Source organism: Saccopteryx leptura, chromosome 5 (genome assembly GCF_036850995.1).
Source record: "Saccopteryx leptura isolate mSacLep1 chromosome 5, mSacLep1_pri_phased_curated, whole genome shotgun sequence".
NCBI lineage: Eukaryota > Metazoa > Chordata > Mammalia > Chiroptera > Emballonuridae > Saccopteryx > Saccopteryx leptura.
This window is the reverse complement of record NC_089507.1, coordinates 167,579,437-167,604,258: the sequence shown is the minus strand read 5'-3', so window position 1 is coordinate 167,604,258 and position 24,822 is coordinate 167,579,437. Positions and strand designations below refer to the sequence as shown.

At 36.3% G+C, this 24,822-nt stretch overlaps 1 protein-coding gene across 1 annotated transcript in view; it reads left to right on the top strand.

The window, feature by feature from the left end:
* Positions 1–24,822, top strand: part of LOC136406695 (ATP-binding cassette sub-family A member 6-like) — a 95,841-nt gene that overhangs the window by 26,179 nt on the left and 44,840 nt on the right. The window contains exons 10-20 of the mRNA XM_066386732.1: positions 570–735; positions 3,843–3,901; positions 4,935–5,045; positions 5,909–6,084; positions 6,297–6,416; positions 6,692–6,830; positions 7,376–7,466; positions 8,375–8,514; positions 13,068–13,184; positions 14,219–14,387; positions 14,784–14,950. Coding sequence (XP_066242829.1) covers positions 570–735; positions 3,843–3,901; positions 4,935–5,045; positions 5,909–6,084; positions 6,297–6,416; positions 6,692–6,830; positions 7,376–7,466; positions 8,375–8,514; positions 13,068–13,184; positions 14,219–14,387; positions 14,784–14,950 — 1,455 coding nt within the window. The remainder of the gene's footprint in view (positions 1–569; positions 736–3,842; positions 3,902–4,934; positions 5,046–5,908; positions 6,085–6,296; positions 6,417–6,691; positions 6,831–7,375; positions 7,467–8,374; positions 8,515–13,067; positions 13,185–14,218; positions 14,388–14,783; positions 14,951–24,822) is intronic.

Genomic DNA, 24,822 nt, shown 5'->3' with positions numbered 1-24,822 from the left:
GATTGTTTCTTTGTATACTTGTTTTTTTTTCTCACTTCTGGTTTATATCTGAAGGGCCTTTTAATAACAAATACTACTTCATTTTTTTTAAATCTAAAAAATGACTATATAGTATTCATCCTGAACAAATATAATTGTTTCATGTATGTTTAATTTAGGTGCCATATAGATTTCAGTATTATGTTCATCCATATTGCTGTGGTTAAATAATTTATTAAGTTCACAAATATATTTACTAGTAATTTTATGCCATATTAAGACTCCCCTCAAATATTTGGTTTTATCCATTGTTCTGAATACCTTTTAGACCACATTTTATTAAAGTCTTTTATTTATGCTTTGTTGAAAATTCTATTGTTTAACTTTTGTGATTATATGTTATATCCTATGGATTTTCATTTCTTAATTATCAAGTTCTCTTGATAATACACTTATTAATAGGAGGCTAAAAAAGAATTTCTCTATGATGCTTAAAAGACTAAGACATTCTGCACTGTTCTGAACAAGGATTCTTTGCTCATTGTTTTAATGTTACTGATCCAATATTTTTTTGCCTCCTGATTAATTAGTTGGAAATGAACGCCGTTATTCCCCATTATTTTTTCTGAACTCATCATCTTCTTTCCAACACCGAAAGACTGATGCGATCATTGAGAAAGAAGTAGATCCTGAGCATCCTTCTCATGATTATTTTGAACCCATAGCTCCAGAATTTCAGGGAAAGGAGGCCATCAGGTAATCACACTTATACTAATATATGGGTGCAAGGCTAATGAATTAATGAGCAATAGCAACAGGGTGAGCCTGAAGCCACATATGGGAGAGGAAATTTGTTTTTGTGACTATCACTTTGGATTCTCCCACTGTCTCCTAACTGCTGCTTGAAAAGAAATTCTCTTTGCTTAGCTCCACACACTGTCACTCTATCACCTTCTGTCTTTGTATACTTGTCTTTTTGTCACTTCTGGTTTATATCTGAAGGGCCTTAATAACAAATACTACTTCATTTTTCTTAAATCTAAAAAATGACCATATATTCACCTTGAACAAATATAACTGTTTCATGTATGTTTAATTCAGGTGCCATATAGAATTCACCCTCCTTGTTTCTGTCTCTTGTTCCCCACCTCTCTTTTATACTTGCTCTTTTCTTTCTCTGAATTTCTTCCTCCATAGTTTCATCTGGCATAATGGAAGGGGTAATAAATTTGGAATCAAATGTTTATATCTTGATACCACATGTTCCTTTCACTTAATATGTAATGGTGGAAAAACAAATAAGTTTCTTTGAGTCTCAATGTCCTCTGTGAAACAGGAGTAATGTCTACTATGCAGGGTGAATTGTTACAGTTTCATATGAGGCGTGCTTAAGACATCTGTGCTCGCAGATCCCACCTCCAGTGATTCTAACTCCGAGGTGTGGGCTTGAACCCAAGTATCTGTGGATTTTTAAAGAGCTCTATCAATTTTTCTAACATGCACTCATCTTAGAGAATTAGAGAGTTTTAAATATTAACCTTTTATTTATTTAACAGATGTTCATATAGTACTTAGCATGTGCGAGATACACATTTAATTCTCACAGAAAGCTCATGAGGAAGGCACTTTTATGTTGCCCACCTAACAAATGAGCAAAGTGAACTATTGAAAAGTTAAGTCTCTTGCCCAGTGTCAACACTCATAAAAGGGAAACTAGGATTGGAATCCAGTCCAGCTACAACATCTGTGTTCTTAGCCTCTGGCTGCTGGAAAGATATTAGAAGGCAAAAATAGATGAATAAAATGGAACTATAGCTAGGAAGTGAAAATTTTCTCTCTAAAAAGAAGAGCAGTGGGAAACCCACCTACCTCCTTCTATTTCTGACCCAATTTTCTGTTAAGCTTTCTGAGGGGCAACTCCTCCCAGATCCATGGAAAACATCTGTCCAAAAGAGAGAAAGGCCAAGTGAGGAATAATTCCTCCAAACTGTTTCAATGTCATCAGTCCCTCTTTACCAGTTGAGAACACACACACACACACACACACACACACACACACACACACTACTATTCAAATTATAACAATTTTCAGATTCAGTCCTCTAAGAGAGTCTTAGGTTAAGTTAGTTGCACAGATTGAAAATGTTCTCTGTTCTATTCCTGCTGTGAAGGACAGAAAAGTGACATGTCCTCACCCTGTCCTGTTTCCCTTCCAACCCTGACCAGTCTGTGCAGTGTTGATTCTGGACATCCTTGTTTTTTAGTCTTGATTCTTCACCAAAGTGGAGGTCTGAGACCACTGACAAACCAGGAAAGTCATCTGACCCAAGGCTTATTCATTTAAGCTTTTGGCTCCCTAGTACGATACATCACTCCAGATCCACACCAAAGTAGCAAAGCAGGCTTAGGTGTCAAAAATTACAGCTCTTTATTGACAAGGTCTGCCTACTCAGTTACTATTGAAACAGGTCCTAGGGCTGCAAGGCAGCCTAAAATTGCCCTTTTACCTCTCAACATTAGAAACTTCTTTCAATCCATAAGGCCTATCTGTTTCTTCATATAGCAACCCTTTCTTAGAAACATGGCTGGTCCTTCCCACCCACTAGGCAGATGTCAAATTGCAACATGTGAATTTGATTTTCTATGCATATAGTAGGTACTAAAGTATTAATTCCTCCTTTCCCAGGCAGTCTCTGCTTTATATATTAATGAACTCTTCCTTTTTCCCTAGCAGCCCTTAGTTATCAGCATCTGAAAGTATGGAGAAAAGCTTGCAGAGTTCTAACCAGAATCAAAACCTTGGTTCTGTAAAACTATTCTTTTTTTTTTTTTGTATTTTTCCGAAGTTGGAAATGGGGAGGCAGTCAGACAGACTCCCGCATGCACCCGACCGGGATCCACCCGGCATGCCCACCAGGGGGCGATGCTCTGCCCATCTGGGGTGTCGCTCTGCTGCAATCAGAGCCATTCTAGCGCCTGAGGCAGAGGCCATGGAGCCATCCCCAGCGCCAGGGCAAACTTTGCTCCAATGGAGCCTTGGCTGCGGGAGGGGAAGAGAGAGACAGAGAGGAAGGAGAGGGGGAGCGGTGGAGAAGCAGATGGGCGCTTCTCCTGTGTGCCCTGGCCGGGAATCGAACCCAGGACTCCTGCACGCTAGGCTGATGCTCTACCACTGAGCTGACTGGCCAGGGCAAACTATTCATTTTTTTTATTCACAGCTGGCTCCCTCTTACCCATAATTCTCTATCTCCCAGTTCTTCTTCTCTGAGGGCATTTGTATGCACATCTGTTCATTCCTGTAACTTTAGACCATTTATGCAACATTCCCAGAACATAGGCAGACTGTCTGCCCTAAACCTAAATGGCCACCTTTATCTCTGAAATCCCAGAACAACCAGCTGATCCTAAATGGAATTAATTATTAAAATAAGACATTAAGGCCCCGCTATGATAGTTGTCACACTATACAAAGAGAAGTGGAAATAAAATGCTCTGTCAGATTTAGCACTTATAAAGTCTTTTTATTTTAAAATTTCAGACTTTTTGGTATAACCCCAACCACCACCAGCATATTGTTTGAATAAGTGTTCTTATCTTTATTCTCATTCATACTCAGAAAGAAGGTGACTAACCTCTGTTTCCCTTTGAACTTGAGGATGCATTGTACATGGTCTTATGTAACCGTGACATCTCTAATCGATCCAAGCCTGATTTCTGCCTTGTTTTGCAGCAGTTCCCTTTGTAATTCTAAGGTGCATTCAAGTTTGACAGTCACTTATCTAGAGAGGTGTTTGTGTGAGGATGTGTGTGTGTGTGTGTGTGTGTGTGTGTGGTCTAAGTAAGCATTCTTTTCATCATTTCAGAATCAGAAATGTTAAAAAAGAATATAAAGAAAAGTCCGGAAAAGTGGAAGCACTGAAAGGTAAAGAAAAATATTTAATCATTTGGTTGACTTTGTTACTTCAAAAATTGCAGAAAATTCAATGTGAAAAATTATAAAATATAGATAAGCAAAATGGAATGAAAAAAAGTATACAGTCTAACTTCACCATGTGGAAATTAGCCATGATTAAATCCTCCTAGATGTTTTGTGGATCTGTCAATCTATAAAAATAGGATCATACAATGAAAAATGCAATTTAACTTTGTTTTTTAAGATGAATGTGCTGTAAGCAATATTTTATTTTATTTGCACTATGAGGAAAAGACGCTTAGACTTAAAATTGACAATTTTTAAATATTAGCCAGAAAATCCCATCATTTACATGTACTAGTGATGTTAACTAAAACAAGATGAGTAACATTATGGGCTATTAATTAAATTTCACAAGTTAATATCTTATGACAAACATAATATATAGTTTTGAATGAGCCAACACATCTGATACTAAATATTCTAACAAATGTTGTTTTCTATAACACATATTCAAATAAACCATAGATCCTCCCAAAGGTGGAAGGTTCTCTGTCCTTTGTGTTTATATTGCTTATTTTCTAGCAATTGCAACTCTTAACTTAGCCCTACTTATACCTTGAGATTGGATTTTACTTTGAGAATTTAATGTACTTATATCAGCAAGTTTATTGTCACTCCAGGTTTTTCTGATCAAACACCATGTAGATTTATGGTTTCTTTCTTTAAATTTAGCCAAGGATATATTGAAGTATTTTTAAGTCTATTATTTTAATTTCCAGAGCACATTATAAACTACTTTTATACTTATCGAAAACTGTGATCTTTTTATGTCTAAACATCTTCAACTTCTATAAGAATTTCTTCTTGTTTGGAGTGAAAAGAAGATAAAATTAACTCTCCTTCCAAATGCTAACACTCCCCTTACCTCCAGTGTACATGCACGTGCATATATAAATATGTAAATGTATGCATCTCTTATTCTGTCTTTGGAAACAGCTCTAACGCCTTCTTAGATGTTAATATTTTATTTTAAAAACAGGCTTATTCTTTGACATATATGAAAGTCAAATCACAGCAATTCTGGGTCATAGTGGAGCTGGCAAATCTTCATTGCTAAACATCCTCAGTGGGTTGTCTGTTCCAACAGAAGGTGAGCAAAAAGAATTTCTCAAGGCAAGATGTCTAATAACAGAATGAGATGATATGTAGCCTCATTTCAGGGTTTATATTTGACTGCTTAAGAGAAAATACCATATTTACCTAGGTATAAGACACACCTTTTTCAAAAAATTTGGGGTCTAAAAATTGGGTGCGTCTTATACAGTGGTTGTGGCATTTCAAATGAAATAGTTGGAACTGAAGACGAGGCAACATATGAAGACTGATTTGTCATCAGACACAGATGAGGACAAACTAATGGATGAGAGTTGTGACAGTGATGAGTTGTATGGATTTTATGATGAATAAAACGAGTTCAATAACTTCATGCAATACTTTTTTTTTTCTCCAAATTTCGGGCCCCAAAATTAAGGTGCATCTTATACATGGGGAAATATGGTAATGTCTATCTAAAGTTATTTATCAGAACTATATGATTTTGAATGTATTTCCCAAATTTAATAAAAATTGTTATCTTTATTCCATTGATACACACTACTCTGAGCATGAACGTCCCTCAGAAATAATTAGTAGTTGTGCCTGTCCTCTGGTGGCACAGTGGATAAAGCATCCACCTAGAATGCTGAGGTTGCTGTTTCAAAACCCTGGGCTTGCCTGCTCAAGGCACATACGGGAGTGGATGTTTCCTGCTCTTCTCTCCTCTCTCTTTTCCCTCTTGAAAAATGAATTAAAATAAAAAATAAAAAAAATAATTAGTAGTTGTTAATAAATTATGGAAGTCATATTTTAGATATTTGTGCATATATTCAAATATTTTCATGAATAAGATCTCCAAGCATAAATAAAATGGATTATCTTTCAAATGTTAAAATAATTTCACACTTCTATTCTTAGGGTCAGTTACCATCTACAATAAAAATCTCTCTGAAATGCAAGACTTGGAGGAAATCAGAAAGATCACTGGTGTTTGTCCTCAATTCAATGTTCAGTTTGACATACTTACTGTGAAGGAAAACCTCAGGCTGTTTGCTAAAATTAAAGGAATTCAGCCACAGAAAGTGGATCAAGAGGTAGATTTACATGAATGGATTAATTAAACTGTCAATCATTTGTCACATTACATTGTGACCACAGAGTTACCCTCAGTGATGTACCTGTCCTGCTTACAATTAGAATTTATGCTTTGAAGTCCTATATAAAACATTTACTGCTGTAATTAACAGCTAAAATTGCATAATATGAATCATCTCGGAGTTTAAGCTTTGTATATTTTCTTCTATAGGTACAAAGAATTTTATTGGAGTTAGACATACAAAACATTCAGGATAACCTTGCTAAACATTTAAGTGAAGGACAGAAAAGAAAGCTGACCTTTGGGATTGCCATTTTAGGAGATCCTCAAGTAAGTGCCATTGTGCATGTGGAGGAATGCAGAGGGACTATCAAAAAAAGTCAAGCTCTTCTTTTACCATGAAAAGTAGCATGGCTTCTTTTGATACACAGAAATGTATTAAGGGACAATCTGCTGTGTTTCACTATGACATGAATATATTGGACATAAATGGTTGGATTGTTATCATTTTGAGGGTTTTTATCGTTAGCAATGCTATCATCAGGACACAGTACACATGGAAGAGAGAGACATATTTTCTGTATCATCATCCTCATCCTTTGTAGATTTTGCTACTGGATGAGCCAACTGCTGGACTGGATCCCTTTTCAAGGCATCGAGTGTGGGGCTTCCTCAAGGAGCGCAAAGCAGACCGTGTGATCCTCCTGAGTACCAATTTCTTGGATGAGATTGACATCCTGGCTGGTAATTATCTCAGTATTACAACAAAGAATTTGGGAAATTTTGATTCCCAGTGCAAAAGCCCTGCTCTCCTTGCCTCGGTGTGCCCTTCTCACATAGCTGTCTGGGGAGTGACAAGAACTGCATCCCACTGTAGAATTCCTCGCTGGCTCTATAGTCATCTAGTGACTATAAAAAACTGTGATTCATTTTTCAGATTAGCTTTTGATTAATTTAAATATCCTTTAATATATATTTGGTTGAAAATATCCACTCATTCATTCGCTTCCCATTCAGAGTAGAAAATGCACCCATGTAACTTCTGTTTTTTCTTTCTCTCTCTTTGTTTTCATTTTTAGAGGACACTGAAATAAAGCGGAACTCACAAGCTCATTTTAAATGTATCAATTGTAATGTGTATTTCAAATTTTTAAATGAACCTTAACTATAGCAACGCCCATAGGACACTTCTTCTTTGGAAACCTGAGCTTTGGTTCCTCATCTGTATTTTCTAGAGAGGGAAGAAAGGACCCCTGTCATCCTTTTTCTCCTGCTTTTATTTTACTCAGATAGAAAAGTGATCATGTCCAGTGGGAGATTGAAGTGCGCAGGCTCTTCTGTCTTTCTGAAGAGAAAATGTGGCCTTGGATATCACTTAAGGTAAAGTATTTGGGGGTAAATTGGATATATATATATAATACTATATATTTTATATTATTATATATTTATTATGTATATTATATATTTTATAATATTATATATTTATAATATATTATAAAAATATATGTTTTTTTCAATAGTGGAAAGGTAGACAATTGTGAGAGAGAATTGGTCTAATATTTAGCTCTGCCAAGCTGTATTGATCAGTGTTTCCCAAATGTTTTTACTGCATTCCTTTGTGAACAAGCAAAATTTCAGAATTATGAGCACCAGGCTGATGGATCACAGCAGGGCTACTGCATGGGCCACTTTCCAGGTGGCTGCTCTGTGCAGCCCAAAGTCTACCTTCCCATTTTCTTCGGCTGATCCACACCATCTGTGACATACTGTCCTTCTTTCATAGGATACAGAACCAAATGATTTTAGAAACTGTGAGCAAAAGTTGGAGTAAATCTTGTGTCGTAGAGTAGAGCTTTATCTAACAAGAAAGTGCATCCAGGAAAAAAGAATGAAAACAAAAACTCTGGAAAAATGAAACATGCATGTTAGCCATAGACCACTAATTTCTGATATCTACATGGTCTAGTATAGTAATTATTTTCCCTAAGAAGTCTCTTCTGTCTAATGTTCTCACCTCTCTCTATATATCTTCCTACCTGATATATATCATTTCAATTCCATTGTGTATTTGTTTGTATATTTGTAGATGTTCTGAGTTTATACACTTTCTCTGTATAGATCAGAAGATTTTTCAAACTGATGGCTTTATTATTATTACTTATTCATTTTGTTTGTTCCCTGAAGGCAAGTAAAGTAGTACCTAAGGGCTAGATATTCAATAGAAAGCTCTTCTTTTGTGTTAGCACTGGAGAAAATACAAATGAATTGTCTTTTCTTTTACACATTAGTTTGTACAGAAATGAAATATGTGATCCAAAAAAAATAACATCCTTCATTAATCATCACATCCCTGATGCTAAATTGAAAACAGAAAGCAAAGAAAAGCTTGTGTATACTTTGCCTGTGGAAAGGACAAATAAATTTCCAGGTAACTTAAATATGATTACAACGGAATGAAATTTGGGAACAAGTGTTTCCATTATTATTCCAACTGCCATTGTTTAATGGACTGGGATTTTGTTTTATATTGTGCTTCCTAAGAAGCAAACCTTGAGATGAGGATTTCAAGGCAGTTTGTTTGGAAATTGATGCCTAGAAGCACCAGTAGGGAAAGGGGACAGGAGAGAGGGAAGGGAAGGAATCCAGGGATGTTTGCATTATCAAATAGGTTATCACAATAAGCAATTGCTGTGTAATACTCCTGGGAGAAATAAATGAATTAGTGAAGGGTTCAGAATTATGTCACCACAGGTGTGAGAAATCTGGGATATTTATTTGTCACTCTTGGTTAAGAGATGTGTCCAGAAGCATTAATTTTCTGACCCATCTAGCTTGTGCTCAACAGGAGCTTAGCATACTACAGAGCCCAGGAAAAAAAATGCCTTCAGGCAGGTGTTCTTAATAAGCATATTTGCTGTGTATAGGTAAGAGCAGAAGAGATGGGGGTTGGGCACCAAGGTATCTGCTAAAGGTTACATTTTGTATTTTAGTTTAACTGGGTACATATATATTTAATAGGGAAAAACATAACTTATTTATTCTACAAAAGCATTCACCTTGGATTCTCAGTCTGCCGCATGGTTGTACCAACTAAGGCTTTATTTTATAAGTAATTCTAATAATCACTACCTCTTTGTATCATGCCTACTGTGAGTCAGGCATTGTTCTAATGGTTTCATATATGCTGCTTACAAAATTAGGGGATATTTCAAAATGAATATGAAGCGATAAAAATCCCTAATTTTTGTGAGCAGTTTATATCAATGCATTTAGTTCTCACAACTGTGAGGTGGGTGTGATGGGGAAATGTATCTCAGTGTTTTCTGATTTAAACAGCTTCCTTTTTGTTTCTACAGGCCTGATTTAAATAGACTCATTTGGATGGTTCAGATGATGATTAGGCAAATACTCAGGAATGCAGATTTAGTGCTGCCCTCAAATATGGCAGCTCTGTATGTCCTTATAGTAGCATGGAAGATGGTATCCTCAGACCCATGGCCCAGAGTAGACTGTTATTTTCTCCTTGGTCCCAGTGAGGTGCAATTAGCCCAACTTTCTTTTTAGTAAGGGAAGGGAAAGAGTCAGTTATACGCTGATACCATCACAAAAATATTTTTGTTATATTCAAAGTCCCTGGTGTTGCTATGGCAGCCCACGGCAGCCTCCTAATGCAGAGCCCAAGCCCCTCCAAGTAGAGTGATACACAATGTCCTAATAGAACAGTCTCCTGCATGCCATCTGTAGGCCATGAAGGTAAACACAGTGCTTCTACAACCTCAGTGTTCATCTCGTTCCTCTCGGTAATGTTGCTGGCCCCTCACCCCACCCAATGTAGAGGCTTCTCAAAGAAGCTTGCATCCTCATTCAACTATCCTTCATGGACTAGATACACAATAAATGTTTATGGGGGACCTATTGTATAAAATACACTGCTCGAGGTGCTAAGAACACAGAATTAAATAAGACTTAGAAGTGTCTATCCTCCTAGAACTTACATTCTGTTGGGTAGGACAGGAGGATACATGCAATAAACCAAACTATGCACAATTATATAATAACATAATAAATGAGGTGACATGGATTAGAGAGATGACTAATGTCAAGTTGGGGTTTTACATAAAGTTGTAGAATACCACAAGAAGAAATATGCTCAAAAGTGTTCCAAGCAGAGGGGAAAAGGAGGTGTCTGGAGTTAGTGAGTGAGGGAGGAGAGAAGCAGGTGGAGATGGGTAAGAGTAGGGATAGATAGAGACTTGCTCATGTAAAGCTTTAGAGCAGGGGTCCCCAAACTTTTTACACAGGGGGCCAGTTCACTGTCCCTCAGATCATTGGAGGGCTGAACTATATAAAAAAAACTATGAACAAATCCCTATGCACACTGCACATATTTTAAAGTAAAAAACCAAATTGGGAACAAATACAATATTTAAAATAAAGAACAAGTAAATTTAAATAAACTGATCAGTATTTCAATGGGAACTATGGGCCTGCTTTTGGCTAATGAGATGGTCAATGTCCGGTTCCATATCTGTCACTGCTAGCCGTAACAAATGATGTGATGCACTTCCAGAGCTGTGATGCATGTGTCCAGCATCACTGGAAGTAGTACTGAACATGACCGACACCGCGCTTTGCACTCACTGACCACCAATGAAAGAGGTGCCCCTTCTGGAAGTGCGGCGGGGGCGGATAAATAACCTCAGGGGCCACAAGTGGCCCGTGGGCCATAGTTTGGGGACCCCTGCTTTAGAGGCTGTGGTATGGTCTTTGAATTTTATTTTAAATGCATTGAGAAATTACGGAAAGTCATTAAATAGGGAATTGAAGTGATGTGACTTACATTTCATCTTCTGGTTACAAAAAAATCACCCTGATATAACAGAACAAGAATGGACATTGAGAGACCATGTGATCATTTCAGAGGCATAGGTGAAAGATGGCAGTCATTGGGTGACCACGGTACCAGTTGAAAGATGGATGGAAGTGGGTGGGTTTGAAATATATTTGGAGATATAGTCAGAGTATCTGGCTGTTGGCTGGTCTGTGGAACATGAAGAAAAGTGAATAGTCAGGAGGTACTTCTAGAATTTTAGCTGGAATCACTGGGTGGAAAGTGGTGATGTTTCTTACAAAATGATGGGGGAGACAAAGGGATAAGATGGAGAAGGAGGAATTAATGTTCTATTTTGGGAATGTTTACTTTGTGATGCTTTTAGACTTCCAAGTGGAGATGTCAAGTATTATATACAGTCAGTTTAAGATTTTGGAAATCAGAGAACAAAGTGAGAATTGAATCTGGGAATCATTAACATATAGATGGATTTAATGTAAAAAGATGGGATTAAAGTGTGTGGAAATAGAAAGTGATGTAGGACTGAGCCCTCAGGAGAATGTAGAGGAGAGTCAGATGGTGGTGGAAATCAAGCCCTAGTGAAAAATAGGAGAAAATGTTCTTACTAATTAAAGGGAGAAAATGTTTCTAGAAGGAGGAAGTAGTCAACAGCTTTCAATGTCTGAGTATAAAAAGAGAGAGAGAGAAAGAGAGAGAGAGAGACCAAGTTAAAAGAACAAAAACAAACAAAAAACCTTGTCCACTGAATTAAAAAACATGAAATTATTGATAACCTTGAAAAGAACAGCTTTTAGACCTGTGGTGGCACAGTGGATAAAGAGTCAATCTGGAACACTGAGGTCACCAGTTCGAAACCCTGGGTTTGCCTGGTCAAGGCACATATGGGAATTGATGCTTCTTGCTTCTCCCCACTTTCACTCTCTCTCTCTCTCCTCACCTTTCTAAAATGAATAAATGTAAAAATATCTAAATAAAAAAAAGAGCAGCTTCTGTGGAAGGATAGGGAATAACATTTGGATTTGTGGGGTTAAGTTGAATAGGATGTGACAAATTAAAGGCAGCAAAGTATATATATCTTAGAGGTGTGTGTGTGTGTGTGTGTGTGTGTGTGTGTGTGTGTGTGTATGTGTAGGAGGAGATTTGTTTTTTTTTTGTTTGTTTTTTTTCTGTTGCTTGTCTTTGTTTAATGGCCAACCTTATATGCTGTTTGTTTGGATGACCCAGTACATGTAGGAGAAATTGATGATTTGGGAGAGAGAAGGAGGAAAGAGAGGGGGGGGGAGAGAGAGAGAGAGATAGAGAGAGAGAGAGGAGAGAAATTATTTTGGGAAGTCTTTGAGATGTATAAGGAGGATGGAATTCAGAACACAAGTCAAGAGGTATCCTTTGATGGGAGCAGCTACAAGTCTTCCATCTACACAGAGGGAAAAGCCATAGATGGAAGTACACATTGATTTGTGGTATAGAAGTGGGAAGATGATGCTCTCTCTGATTGCTTAGACCAGTGGTAGTCAACCTGGTCCCTACCACCCACTAGTGGGTGTTCCAACTTTCATGGTGGGTGGTAGCGAAGCAACCAAAGTATAAATAAAAAGATAGATTTAACTATAGTAAGTTGTTTTATAGAAATTTATTCTGCCAAACTTAGCGAAAATCCAACATAAAGTACTTGATAAGTAATTATTATTATATGCTTTAACTTGCAGTAACTCTGCTTTATAAATTTTATAAAGTAAAGTTACTTCCCTAGTTTATAAATCACCATTACTGTGGAACCAGTAGGTGGTTAGAAAATTTTACTAGTAACAGAGAGACAAAAGTGGGTGGTAGGTATAAAAAGGTTGACTACCCCTGGCTTAGACTTTCTCAAAGTCATTGGCAGGACATTCGTGGACCAAGACTAGAAGACAGAGCAGAGTACAGACAGTTTGAGAGTGGAGGAAGGGGTTTGACATATTCATTTCAGAGGGGGTGGGCATTCCGTGAAAATTTGCTTTTGCATACTGTGATATTGCAAAAACATAAATTTTTTGAACATTCTTCTGCATCATCTTTTAAATATGTTAATTCACTAGGTTTAGTTATCAATGTGGTATCTCAAATGTATCTATTCCTGTTTGTTGCCTTAGACCTTTTCGGTGATTTTGATAAGGGTTCTGGCCAGGGTGTGGTGAGTTATGATATTTCTGTGCCAACTCTGAATGAAGTCTTCATGAAAGTGGAAGGGATACCAACTATTGAACAAGGTAAATGCATTTGTATAATTCATATAAAATCAATTTCCAAATAGTCATATATCAACTTAGTATTTATACTATCTTATACCTGATTCACACTAAAGAATGGGAGTCACTCCAAATTTGACTCGGCTGTTTGGGCAGGGCTGTCATTGTTTCCTAACATCATTACTAGGACTGAACACAGATCCTTCTTAGAATTTACCACATTTCTCTTAAGGCACTACTTCATTCCTCTTTGGGCAGTTTCCTTCTATCCTGAGATGCCCAGGGCTTCTTGGATATGTTGAGGATGTGAAAGTCTTTCCACCAGGGTTCTGAAGTCTGAGCAGATATTTTGTATAAAAATTGCTCTTAGCTTTTTCATATACAAAATTCCACTAAAGTCTGAATGAAGGATAAGGCTTAGAATCATCTCTTGTGCATTTTAATAGGTGATAATAATAAAAGCTATCATTTATAGAGGATTTATGCCAGGTACTTTGATCAATGTCTGGCTGTATTGGATTGCTTTTCTACAATAATCATTCCAACAACTGCCATTGGCACTATTTTACACATGAGAAAATCAGATTCAAGAGCAGTTAAGTGATTTGCCCCAAAATACATAACTTGTAAAGCATATATTTGGAAATCAGGTACAGGTCTTGTGGTTTTAAAGGTCATACCTAGTCTTTCACCTAGACTTCTGAATTATTGATAATGTAATAGTAGACATTTAGGGATCAATAACTAGCTAATTCTATGGAGAAGATTTCTTAAGTCCCTCAGAATACTGTTATATATAGGACTTTCCATGCCTTTTTAAAGACTGGGCATAATGAGATCACCTTTTACTGCATTGTTCCTTTGGTATGAATTCAGAATGTTTTATCACTGAGTTTGCTGAATGGATGTGAACATAAATTGCTGCTTATATTGTTTGTTTTGTAACCATAAACATCCTAAAACAATTTTTTTCTAAAAAGAGAAAACTTTGATGACCCAAGTGTGTATGTGTGTGTGTGTGTGTGTGTGTGTGTGTGTTTATTTTGCACAAGCAGAAATGAGAAGAGACTCCGAAAGCCTAGATGAAACGGACCTGGCTTGCTCTTCTCTCCCTGAAATTCAGAGGACTGTGAGTGACTTGCAACTCTGGAGAATGCAGGTCTGCGCAATAGCAAGGCTCCACTTCTTAAGGTTAAAACACAGAAAGAAAGAGCTTTTGACCCTGTGAGTATCAGAGAACTGTGGTTTGGTTGAATAGTGAGTTTCAAGAATGGGTTAAACCAGAGTAAAATTTAAAACTAGAACATAATACTCAGCATTCCTGCCAGAAGATGGGTAAATGCAGCATTTGATTTTACTGTCAATGAGAATACCTGTACGTTATCACTTGATTAGCCTTATATACAGGTCTGTTTAGTTTTTATAGTTTCATTGCCTGGTGTTTATATAGCAATGTCCTTTTGTACTGTGAGGCATTCTGAGGCATGAGTTTCAGAATTTTAGTACTTATCATTATGGCTGGCATAGAATATAGTTGATATTCTACAAATATTTGTGAAATGTCTGACTCAATAGATAAAACTGCTGTAGATTCATGTGGTAATTTTTCTTTATGGGTAGACTGTTCATATTTGGTATCGCACTGCTCCCTTTGACTGTGGAACTGATATTTGATGCTGTATTAGTGCAAAGGAGTGACTGGGAACTTAAACCTGAATTGTATTTCCTCTCTCCTGGACAACTTCCCCAAGACCCTCTTACCAGCCTGTTGATCATCAATAACACAGGTGAACAGAAAACCAAACTTTTCATCCATAAATAAGTTATTTTTAGGTAGAGGGGGGAAAAAGAAAATCATAAATGAAGAAAATGTGTGTTTAGACTTTAGAAATAGAAAATAATTTCTGAGGAATTGTGCATACTAGCTCTAGTTTAGAGGTGATAGGAATGGGAGACAAGACAGAATGATGCTGGGTCACTGCTTAACCAGCTAGGGCAGAGTTGCTTATTTGCCTGATGACCCCAAGGTATTATGTGAGAGAGAAACTTCACTGATTGTCCCGGTCAACTTTTTATTTTATTTTATTAACTTTAACTCAGTGACATTGATCAATAAGAGTACATAAGTTTCAGGTAAACATTTCTATAGCATTTGAACTGTTGATTATGTTGTATACCCATCATCCAAAGTCAAATCATTTTCTATAACCTTATATTTGTCCTTTTTTATATCCCTCCTGTACCCCCCTTCTTCATTCACTCAAGTCCCTTTCCCTCTTCTCTGTGGTCCCCTCCCCCTGGTAACTACTTTACTCTTATCTATGTCCATGAGTCTCAGTTTTATATCTCACATATGTGTGAAATCATACAGTTCTTAGCTTTTTCTGATTTACTTATTTCACTTAGTATAATGTTATCAAGATCCAACCATGTTGTTATAAATTGTACTAGGTCATCATTTCTTATGGCTGAGTAGTATTCCACTGTATATATGTACTACTTCTTTTTTATCCACTCATCTATCGAGGGACACTTTGGTTGTTTCCATGTCTTGGCCGCTGTGAATAATGCTGTGATGAACATGGGGGTGCATGTGTCTTTACATACCCATGTTTTCAAGTTTTTGAGGTAGATACCCAGTTGACAGATTGCTGGGTCATATGGTAGTTCTATTCTTAAATTTTGAGAACCACCATACTTACTTCTATAATGGTTGTACTACTTTACATTCCCACCAGCAGTGGATGAGGGTTCCTCTTTACCCACAGACTCTCAAACACTTGTTATTACCTGTCTTGTTGATAATAGCTAATCTAACAGGTGTGAGGTGGTATCTCATTGTAGTTTTGATTTGCATTTCTCTAATAGCTAGTGAAGATGAACATTTTTTCATAGACCTGTTGGCCATTTGTATGTCCTCTTGGGAAAAGTGTCTGTTCAGGTCCTTTCCTCATTATTTAATTGGATTGTTTGCTGTTTGTTGCTGAGCTTTGTGAGTTCTTTATGTATTTTGGATATTAGCCCTTTATCGGAGCTGTTGTTTGCAAATATCATCTCCCATTCAGTTGGCTGTCTATTTGTTTTGTTGTCAGTTTCTTTTGCTGTGTGGAAGCTTTTTAGTTTGATGTAGTCCCATTCATTTATTTTTGCCTTTACTTCTCTTGCCTTTGGGGTGAAATTCATAAATTGTTCTCTATGGTCAAAGTCCATAAGCTTAGTACCTACTGTATTTCCCCATGTATAAGATGCACCTCTTTTTGAAAAAATTTGGGGTCTAAAATCTGGGTGTGTCTTATATAGTGGTTGTAGATTTTTTAAAATGCCTTTCCCGCTTTTTCACACTTGTTTTTGTGCTAATTGTGGAAGACAGTAATTTATCATCAGACACAGATGAAGACAAGCTAATGGGTGGGAGTTTTGACAGTGATGAGGAGTTGTGTGAATTTTATGATGAATAAAACTTGAGTTCAGTAACTTCATGTAATACACTTTTCTTTTCAAACTTTGGCCTTCAAAATCAAGGTGCATCTTATACTTGGGAGTGTCTTATACATGGGGAAATATGGTATGTTTTCTTCTGTGTAATTTATAGTTTCAGGTCTTATATTTAGGTCTTTTATCCATTTTGAATTAATTTTTGTGCAGGGGGTTGAAGTTTCATTCTTTTGTATGTGGTTTTCAAATTTTCCCAGCACCATTTATTAAAAAGGCTTTCTTTTCTCATTGTTTGTTTTTGGCTCCTTTGTTGAAGATGATTTGTCCATATATATGTGGTTTTATTTCTAAGGTCTTGATTCTGTTCCACTAGTCTGAATGTCTGTTTTTCTGCCAATACCAAGCTGTTTTGGTTATTGTAGCTCTGTAGTATAATTTGAAGTCAGGTAATGTGATACCTCTGGCTTCATTCTTTTTCCTCAGGATTTCTTTGGCTATTTGGGTTTTTTTATGGTTCCATACAAACCTGGTAATTTTTTGTTCCATTTCTTTAAAAAATGACATTGGGATTCTTTTGGTGATTGGATTAAACTTGTATATTGTTTTGGGTAATATGGCCATTTTAACTATGTTGATTCTTCCAATCTATGAACATGGAATATTTTTCCATTACATTGTGTCTTTTTCAATTTCTTTCAATGTTTTGTATTTTTCTGTGTATAGGTCCTTCCTATCCTTTGTTAAGTTTATTCCCTGGTACTTTAATTTTTTTGTTGTAATTGTAAAAGAATTTTTTTTTTTTGGAGTTCATTTTCTAAAGTTTCATTGTTGACATATAGAAAAGTGGTAGACTTTTGTATATTGATTTTGTATTCTGTGACTTTACTGTATTGGTTTATTGTTTCTAATAGTATTTTTGGTGGAGTCTTTGGGATTTTCTATATACAGGATCATGTCATATGCAAAAAGTGATACTTTTACTTCTGCTTTCCTGATATGGATGTCTTTTATTTCTTTCTCTTGTCTGATCGCTCTGGCTTAAACTTCCAGAACTATGTTGAATAAGAGTGGAGAGAATGAGCAGCCTTGTCACATTCCTGTTTTAGAGGAAAAGCTTTTATTTTTTCCACCATTTAGTATGGTATTAGCTGATGGTTTGTCATATATGGTATTTATTATGTTGAGGTACTTTCCTTGTATTCCAATTTTATTGAGTACTTTAAACATAAAGGATGTTGCATCTTATTGAATGCCTTTTCTGCATCTATTGATAGGATCATATGGTTTTTGTTCTTTGTTTTATTGATATGGTGTATTAAATTGATCAATTTCTGTATGCCGAACCATCCTTGTGCTCCTGGAATGAATCCCACTTGATCGTGATGTATTCTTTTTTTTTAATGTGTTGTTGTATTCAATTTGCTAGTATTTTGTTTAGAATTTTTTATCTGTATTTATTAGAGATATTGTTCTGTGGTTTTATTTTTTTGAATTATTGTTGCCAGGTTTTGGTATGAGGGTTATGTTATCACAAAATGTGTTGGAGAGTATTGCTTCTTCTTGTAGTTTTTGGAAGACTTTGAGAAGGATAGGACCCAAATTTTTGAATGTTTGGTAAAATTCACTAATGTAACCATCTGGTCCTAGAGTTTTGTTTTTGGGGAGGCTTTGATAGTTGTTTCTATTTCCTTCCTGCTTATCAGTCTATTAAGGTTTTCCACTTCTTTGTGGCTCAGTCTAGGAAGATTGTATAATTCTAGGCATTTATCCATTTCCTCTAGGTTGTTGAATCTGGTGGCATATAATCTTTATAATGTTCTACTGTGATCTTTTGTATATCTATGATGTCTGTGGTAATTTCTCCTCTTTCTTTTTTATTTTTTTTTATTTTTTATTTTTTATATAATTTTATTTTTTTAATGGGGTGACATCAATAAATCAGGATACATATATTCAAAGATAACAAGTCCAGGTTATCTTGTCGTTCAATTATGTTGCATACCCACCACCCAAAGTCAGATTGTCCTCTGTCACCTTCTATCTTGTTTTCTTTGTGCCCCTCCCCACCCCCTATCCCTCTCCCATTCCCCCCTCCCCCCCTGTAACCACCACACTCTTATAAATGTCTCTTAGTTTCACTATTATGTCCCACCTACATATGGAATAATACAGTTCCTGTTTTTTTCTGATTTACTTATTTCGCTTCGTATCATGTTATCAAGATCCCACCATTTTGCTGTAAATGTTCCGATGTCATCATTTCTTATGGCTGAGTAGTATTCCATAGTGTATATGTGCCACATCTTCTTTATCCAGTCATCTATTGATGGGCTTTTTGGTTGTTTCCATGTCCTGGCCACTGTGAACAATGCTGCAATAAACATGGGGCTGCATATGTCTTTACGTATCAATGTTTCTGAGTTTTTGGGATATATACCCAGTAGAGGGATTGCTGGGTCATAAGGTAGTTCTATTTTCAGTTTTTTGAGGAACCACCATACTTTCTTCCATAATGGTTGTACTACTTTACATTCCCACCAACAGTGTATGAGGGTTCCTTTTTCTCCACAGCCTCTCCAACATTTGCTGTTACCTGACTTGCTAATAACAGCTAATCGAACAGGTGTGAGGTGGTATCTCATTGCCGTTTTGATTTGCATTTCTCTAATAGCTAAAGAAGATGAGCATCTTTTCATATATCTGTTGGCCATTTGTATTTCTTCCTGGGAGAAGTGTCTATTCATATCCTCTTCCCATTTTTTTATTGGATTGTTTGTTTGTTTGTTGTTGAGTTTTATGAGTTCTTTGTATATTTTGGATATTAGGCCCTTATCTGAGCTGTCGTTTGAAAAAATCATTTCCCATTTAGTTGGCTTTCTGTTTATTTTGTTATCAGTTTCTCTTGCTGAGCAAAAACTTCTTTTTTTTTTTCCTTTTTCTGAAGCTGGAAACGGGGAGAGACAGTCAGACAGACTCCCGCATGCGCCCGACCGGGATCCACCCGGCACGCCCACCATGGGGCGACGCTCTGCCCACCAGGGGGCGATGCTCTGCCCATCCTGGGCGTCGCCATATTGCGACCAGAGCCACTCTAGCGCCTGGGGCAGAGGCCACAGAGCCATCCCCAGCGCCCGGGCCATCTTTTGCTCCAATGGAGCCCTGGCTGCGGGAGGGGAAGAGAGAGACAGAGAGGAAAGTGCGGCGGAGGGGTGGAGAAGCAAATGGGCGCTTCTCCTGTGTGCCCTGGCCGGGAATCGAACCCGGGTCCTCCGCACGCTAGGCCGACGCTCTACCGCTGAGCCAACCGGCCAGGGCTGAGCAAAAACTTCTTAGTCTGATGTAGTCCCATTCATTAATTTTTGCCTTCACTTCTCTTGCCATTGGAGTCAAATTCATAAAATGCTCTTTAAAACCCAGGTCCATGAGTTAAGTACCTATGTCTTCTTCTATGTACTTAATTGTTTCAGGTCTTATGTTTAGATCTTTGATCCATTTTGAGTTAATTTTTGTACAGGGGGAGAGACTGTAGTCCAGTTTCATTCTTTTGCATGTGGCTTTCCAGTTTTCCCAGCACCATTTATTGAAGAGGCTTTCTTTTCTCCATTGTGTGTTGTTGGCCCCTTTATCAAAAATTATTTGATTATATATATGTGGTTTTATTTCTGGACTTTCTATTCTGTTCCATTGGTCTGAGTGTCTATTTTTCTGCCAATACCATGCTGTTTTGATTGTCGTGGCCCTATAATAGAGTTTGAAGTCAGGTATTGAAATGACCCCAGCTTCATTCTTTTTCTTTAGGATTGCTTTGGCTATTCGGGGTTTTTTATAGTTCCATATAAATCTGATGATTTTTTGCTCTATTTCTTTAAAAAATGTCATTGGAAGTTTGATGGGAATTGCATTAAATTTGTATATTGCTTTGGGTAATATAGCCATCTTGATTATATTTATTCTTCCTAGCCAAGAACAAGGTATATTCTTCCATCTCATTATATCTTTTTCGATTTCCCTTAACAATGGTTTATAGTTTTCTTTATAAAGTCCTTTACATTCTTTGTTATGTTTATTCCTAAGTATTTTATTTTTTTTGTTGCAATCGTGAAGGGGATTATTCTTTTGAGTTCCTTCTCAGTTGTTTCATTGTTGGCATATAGAAAGGCTATTGACTTCTGTATGTTAATTTTGTATCCTGCGACCTTACTGTATTGGCTTATTGTTTCTAGTAGTCTTTTTGTGGATTCTTTGGGGTTTTCAATGTATAGGATCATATCATCTGCAAAAAGTGATACCTTTACTTCTTCTTTTCCGATATGGATGCCTTTTATTTCTTTGTCTTGTCTGATTGCTCTGGCTAGAACCTCTAGTACCACATTAAATAAGAGTGGAGAGAGTGGACAACCCTGTCTTGTTCCTGATTTAAGGGGGAAAGCCTTCAGTTTAGTGCCATTTAATATGATGTTAGCTGATGGTTTATCATATATGGCCTTTATCATGTTGAGATATTTTCCTTCTATACCCATTTTGTTGAGAGTCTTAAACATAAAATTGTGTTGTATTTTATCGAAAGCCTTTTCTGCGTCTATTGATAAGATCATGTGGTTTTTGTTCTTTGTTTTGTTGATATGGTGTATTACATTAACCGTTTTACGTATGTTGAACCATCCTTGAGATTCTGGGATGAATCCCACTTGATCATGATGTATTATTTTTTTAATATGTTGTTGTATTCGATTTGCTAGTATTTTGTTTAGTATTTTAGCATCTGTATTCATTAGAGATATTGGTCTGTAGTTTTCTTTTTTTGTGCCATCCTTGCCTGGTTTTGGTATGAGGGTTATATTGGCTTCGTAAAATGTGTTTGGAAGTATTGCTTCTTCTTCAATTTTTTGGAAGACTTTGAGTAGAATAGGAACCAAGTCTTCTTTGAATGTTTGATAAAATTCGCTGGTATAGCCGTCAGGGCCTGGACTTTTATTTTTGGGGAGGTTTTTAATGGTTTTTTCTATTTCTTCTCTACTGATAGGTCTGTTTAGGCTTTCTGCTTCTTCTTGACTCAGTCTAGGAAGGTTGTATTTTTCTAGGAATTTATCCATTTCTTCTAGGTTGTTGAATTTAGTGGCATAAAGTTTTTCATAGTATTCTACAATAATTCTTTGTATATCTACGGTGTCCGTGGTGATTTCTCCTCTTTCATTTTGGATTTTGTTTATATAAGTTCTTTCTCTTTTTTCCTTGGTAAGTCTTGCCAAGGGTTTGTCAATTTTGTTGATCTTTTCAAAGAACCAGCTCCTTGTTCTATTAATTTTTTCTATAGTTTTTCTGTTCTCTAATTCATTTATTTCTGCTCTGATTTTTATTATCTCCTTTCTTCGGCTGGTTTTGGGTTGTCTTTGTTCTTCTTTTTCTAGTTCCTTAAGGTGGGAAGTTAAGTGGTTCACTTGGGCTCTCTCTTGTTTGTTCATATATGCCTGAAGTGATATGAACTTCCCTCTTATCACTGCTTTTGCTGCATCCCATAGATTCTGATATGTCGTATTGTCATTTTTATTAGTCTGTATATATCTTTTGATCTCTGCACTTATTTCTTCTTTGACCCATTCATTTTTTAAAAGTATGTTGTTTAGTTTCCACATTTTTGTGGGATTTTTTTCCTCTTTTATGCAGTTGAATTCTAGTTTCAAGGCTTTATGATCAGAAAATATGCTTGGTACAACTTCAATTTTTCTGAATTTGCTGATGTTGTTTTTGTGTCCCAACATATGGTCAATTCTTGAGAATGATCTATGTACACTGGAGAAAAATGTATACTCAGTCACTTTGGGATGAAATGTCCTGTAGATGTCTATCATATCCAGGTGCTCTAGTGTTTTGTTTAAGGCCACTATGTCTTTGTTGATTCTCTGTTTGGATGACCGATCTAGAGCCGTCAGCGGTGTACTGAGGTCTCCAAGTATGATTGTGTTTTTGTCAGTTTTTGTTTTAAGATCAATAAGTAGCTGTCTTATATATTTTGGTGCTCCTTGGTTTGGTGCATATATATTAAGAATTGTTATGTCTTCTTGATTCAGTGTCCCCTTAGCCATTATGAAATGGCCATTTTTGTCTCTGAGTACTTTTCCTGTCTTGTAGTCAGCATTATCCGATATGAGTATTGCTACACCTGCTTTTTTTTGGATGTTATTTGCTTGGAGTATTGTTTTCCAGCCTTTCACTTTGAATTTGTTTTTATCCTTGTTACTTAGATGAGTTTCCTGTAGGCAGCATACAGTTGGATTTTCTTTTTTAATCCATTCTGCTACTCTGTGCCTTTTTATTGGTGAGTTTAATCCGTTTACATTTAGTGTAATTATTGATACTTGTGGGTTCCCTATTGCCATTTTATATCTTGCTTTCTGTTAGTTTTGTGTCTTGTTTGATCCTTCTCTTTTGTTTTTCTATCTTTTGTTTTTATTTGGTTGTATTCCATACATCTTTCCACTGTTGCTATCTTTTTTATCTCATGTGCTTCTGTGGTGGTTTTTTCAATGGTGGTTACCTTTGAATAATGAAAAGGGTCCCTACCCTGTTCATTGTAGCGAACTATTTTGTGAGTACTTTTGCACTCCATCGTCCTTTGCTACTGTTAATCTCCATCTTCTCCCCCTCTTTCTTTTTGTTGTTGTCACAGTTTAAATTTGGTTTTATTGTGTTCTTCTTGGAGCTTTTACTTGTGGCTCTGTTTTTTTTTTGTTCTTTGTATCTGATTGTAGAACTCCCTTTAGTAATTCCTGGAGTGGGGGTTTTCTGATGATAAATTCCCTCATCTTTTCTGTATCTGTGAATGTTTTTATTTCTCCTTCATATTTGAAGGATAGCTTTGATGGGTATAGTATTCGTGGCTGAAAGTTCCTCTCTTTCAGGACTTTAAATATTGGGGTCCATTCTCTTCTAGCTTGTAGAGTTTCTGCTGAGAAATCTGATGATAATCTAATGGGCCTTCCTTTATATGTTGTATTCTTCTTTCCCCTGGCTGCCTTGAGAATTTTTTCTTTGCTGTTGGTTTGTGTCAATTTCATTATGATATGCCTTGGAGTAGGTTTGTTGGGGTTAAGAAAACTTGGAGTTCTGTTTGCTTCTTGAACTTGAGGCTTTAGTTCTTTCCACAGGCTTGGGAAGTTCTCATCTATTATTTGTTTGAGTATGTTCTCCATTCCATTTTCTCTCTCTTCTCCCTCTGATATACCTATTATTCTTATGTTATTCTTTTTGATGGAGTCAGATAATTCTTGTAGGGCTATCTCATTTTTTTAAATTTTTGAGTCTCTTTCTTCTTCTCTCTGTTGTGCCTCAAGTTGCTTGTCTTCTATTTCACTAATCCTCTCTTCTATCTGACCTGTTCTATTAGCTAAGCTTGTTACTTCGTTTTTCAGCTCGTGAATTGAGTTTTTCATCTCTGTTTGATTTGTTTTTATAGTTTCAATTTCCTTGGACATATATTCTTTGTGTTCATTGAGTTGTTTTCTGAGCTCCCTAAATTGCCTTTCTGTGTTTTCTTGTATATCTCGGAGGATTTTTAGGATTTCTATCTTGAATTCTCTGTCATTTAGCTCCAAGGTTTCCAATATATTAAATTTTTTCTCCATAGATTTTTCCTCATCTAGCTGTGTTACCTCTCTTTCTTTTGTATCCATGATATTCGATTTTCTCTTCCTTAATGGTATCTGAGGGTGGTTTTGTTGATAGTATTAATGAGATTTAATAAAGAATAAAAAGTTTAAAAAAAATAATAAAAAAAAATCGAAAAAAGTTGTTTTTTTAAAAAAAAAAATTAATAATGAAATAAAGAAAAATAAAATAAAATAAAAATTAAAAAAAAAAAAAAAAAAAAAAAGGAAATTATTCCCCCCCTCCTTTTTTCCTCTCCTCTCCTCTCCCCTCTTTCTTGATAAAATCTTGTGGTGGACTGTGAATTATAACAAAGAATGCCTGTGATGGAGGGCCTGAATTGGGGAAAAGTAATAAAGGGGCAAACAAAAAAAAAAGAAAGAAAAAAGAAGAAAAAAAAAAGAACGTATGGACCCACAAAAAGCAAATAAGGAAAAAATTTGGGTCAAGAATAAAATGATTTGCTTTTAGGTGTTGGTTGTCCAAGAGTTATGATGAGAGGATTAAGAGGAAAACGGAAAAATGGGGGGACAAATTAAAAAATTACTATTGTATTTATTGGAACAAGAACTAGATAATA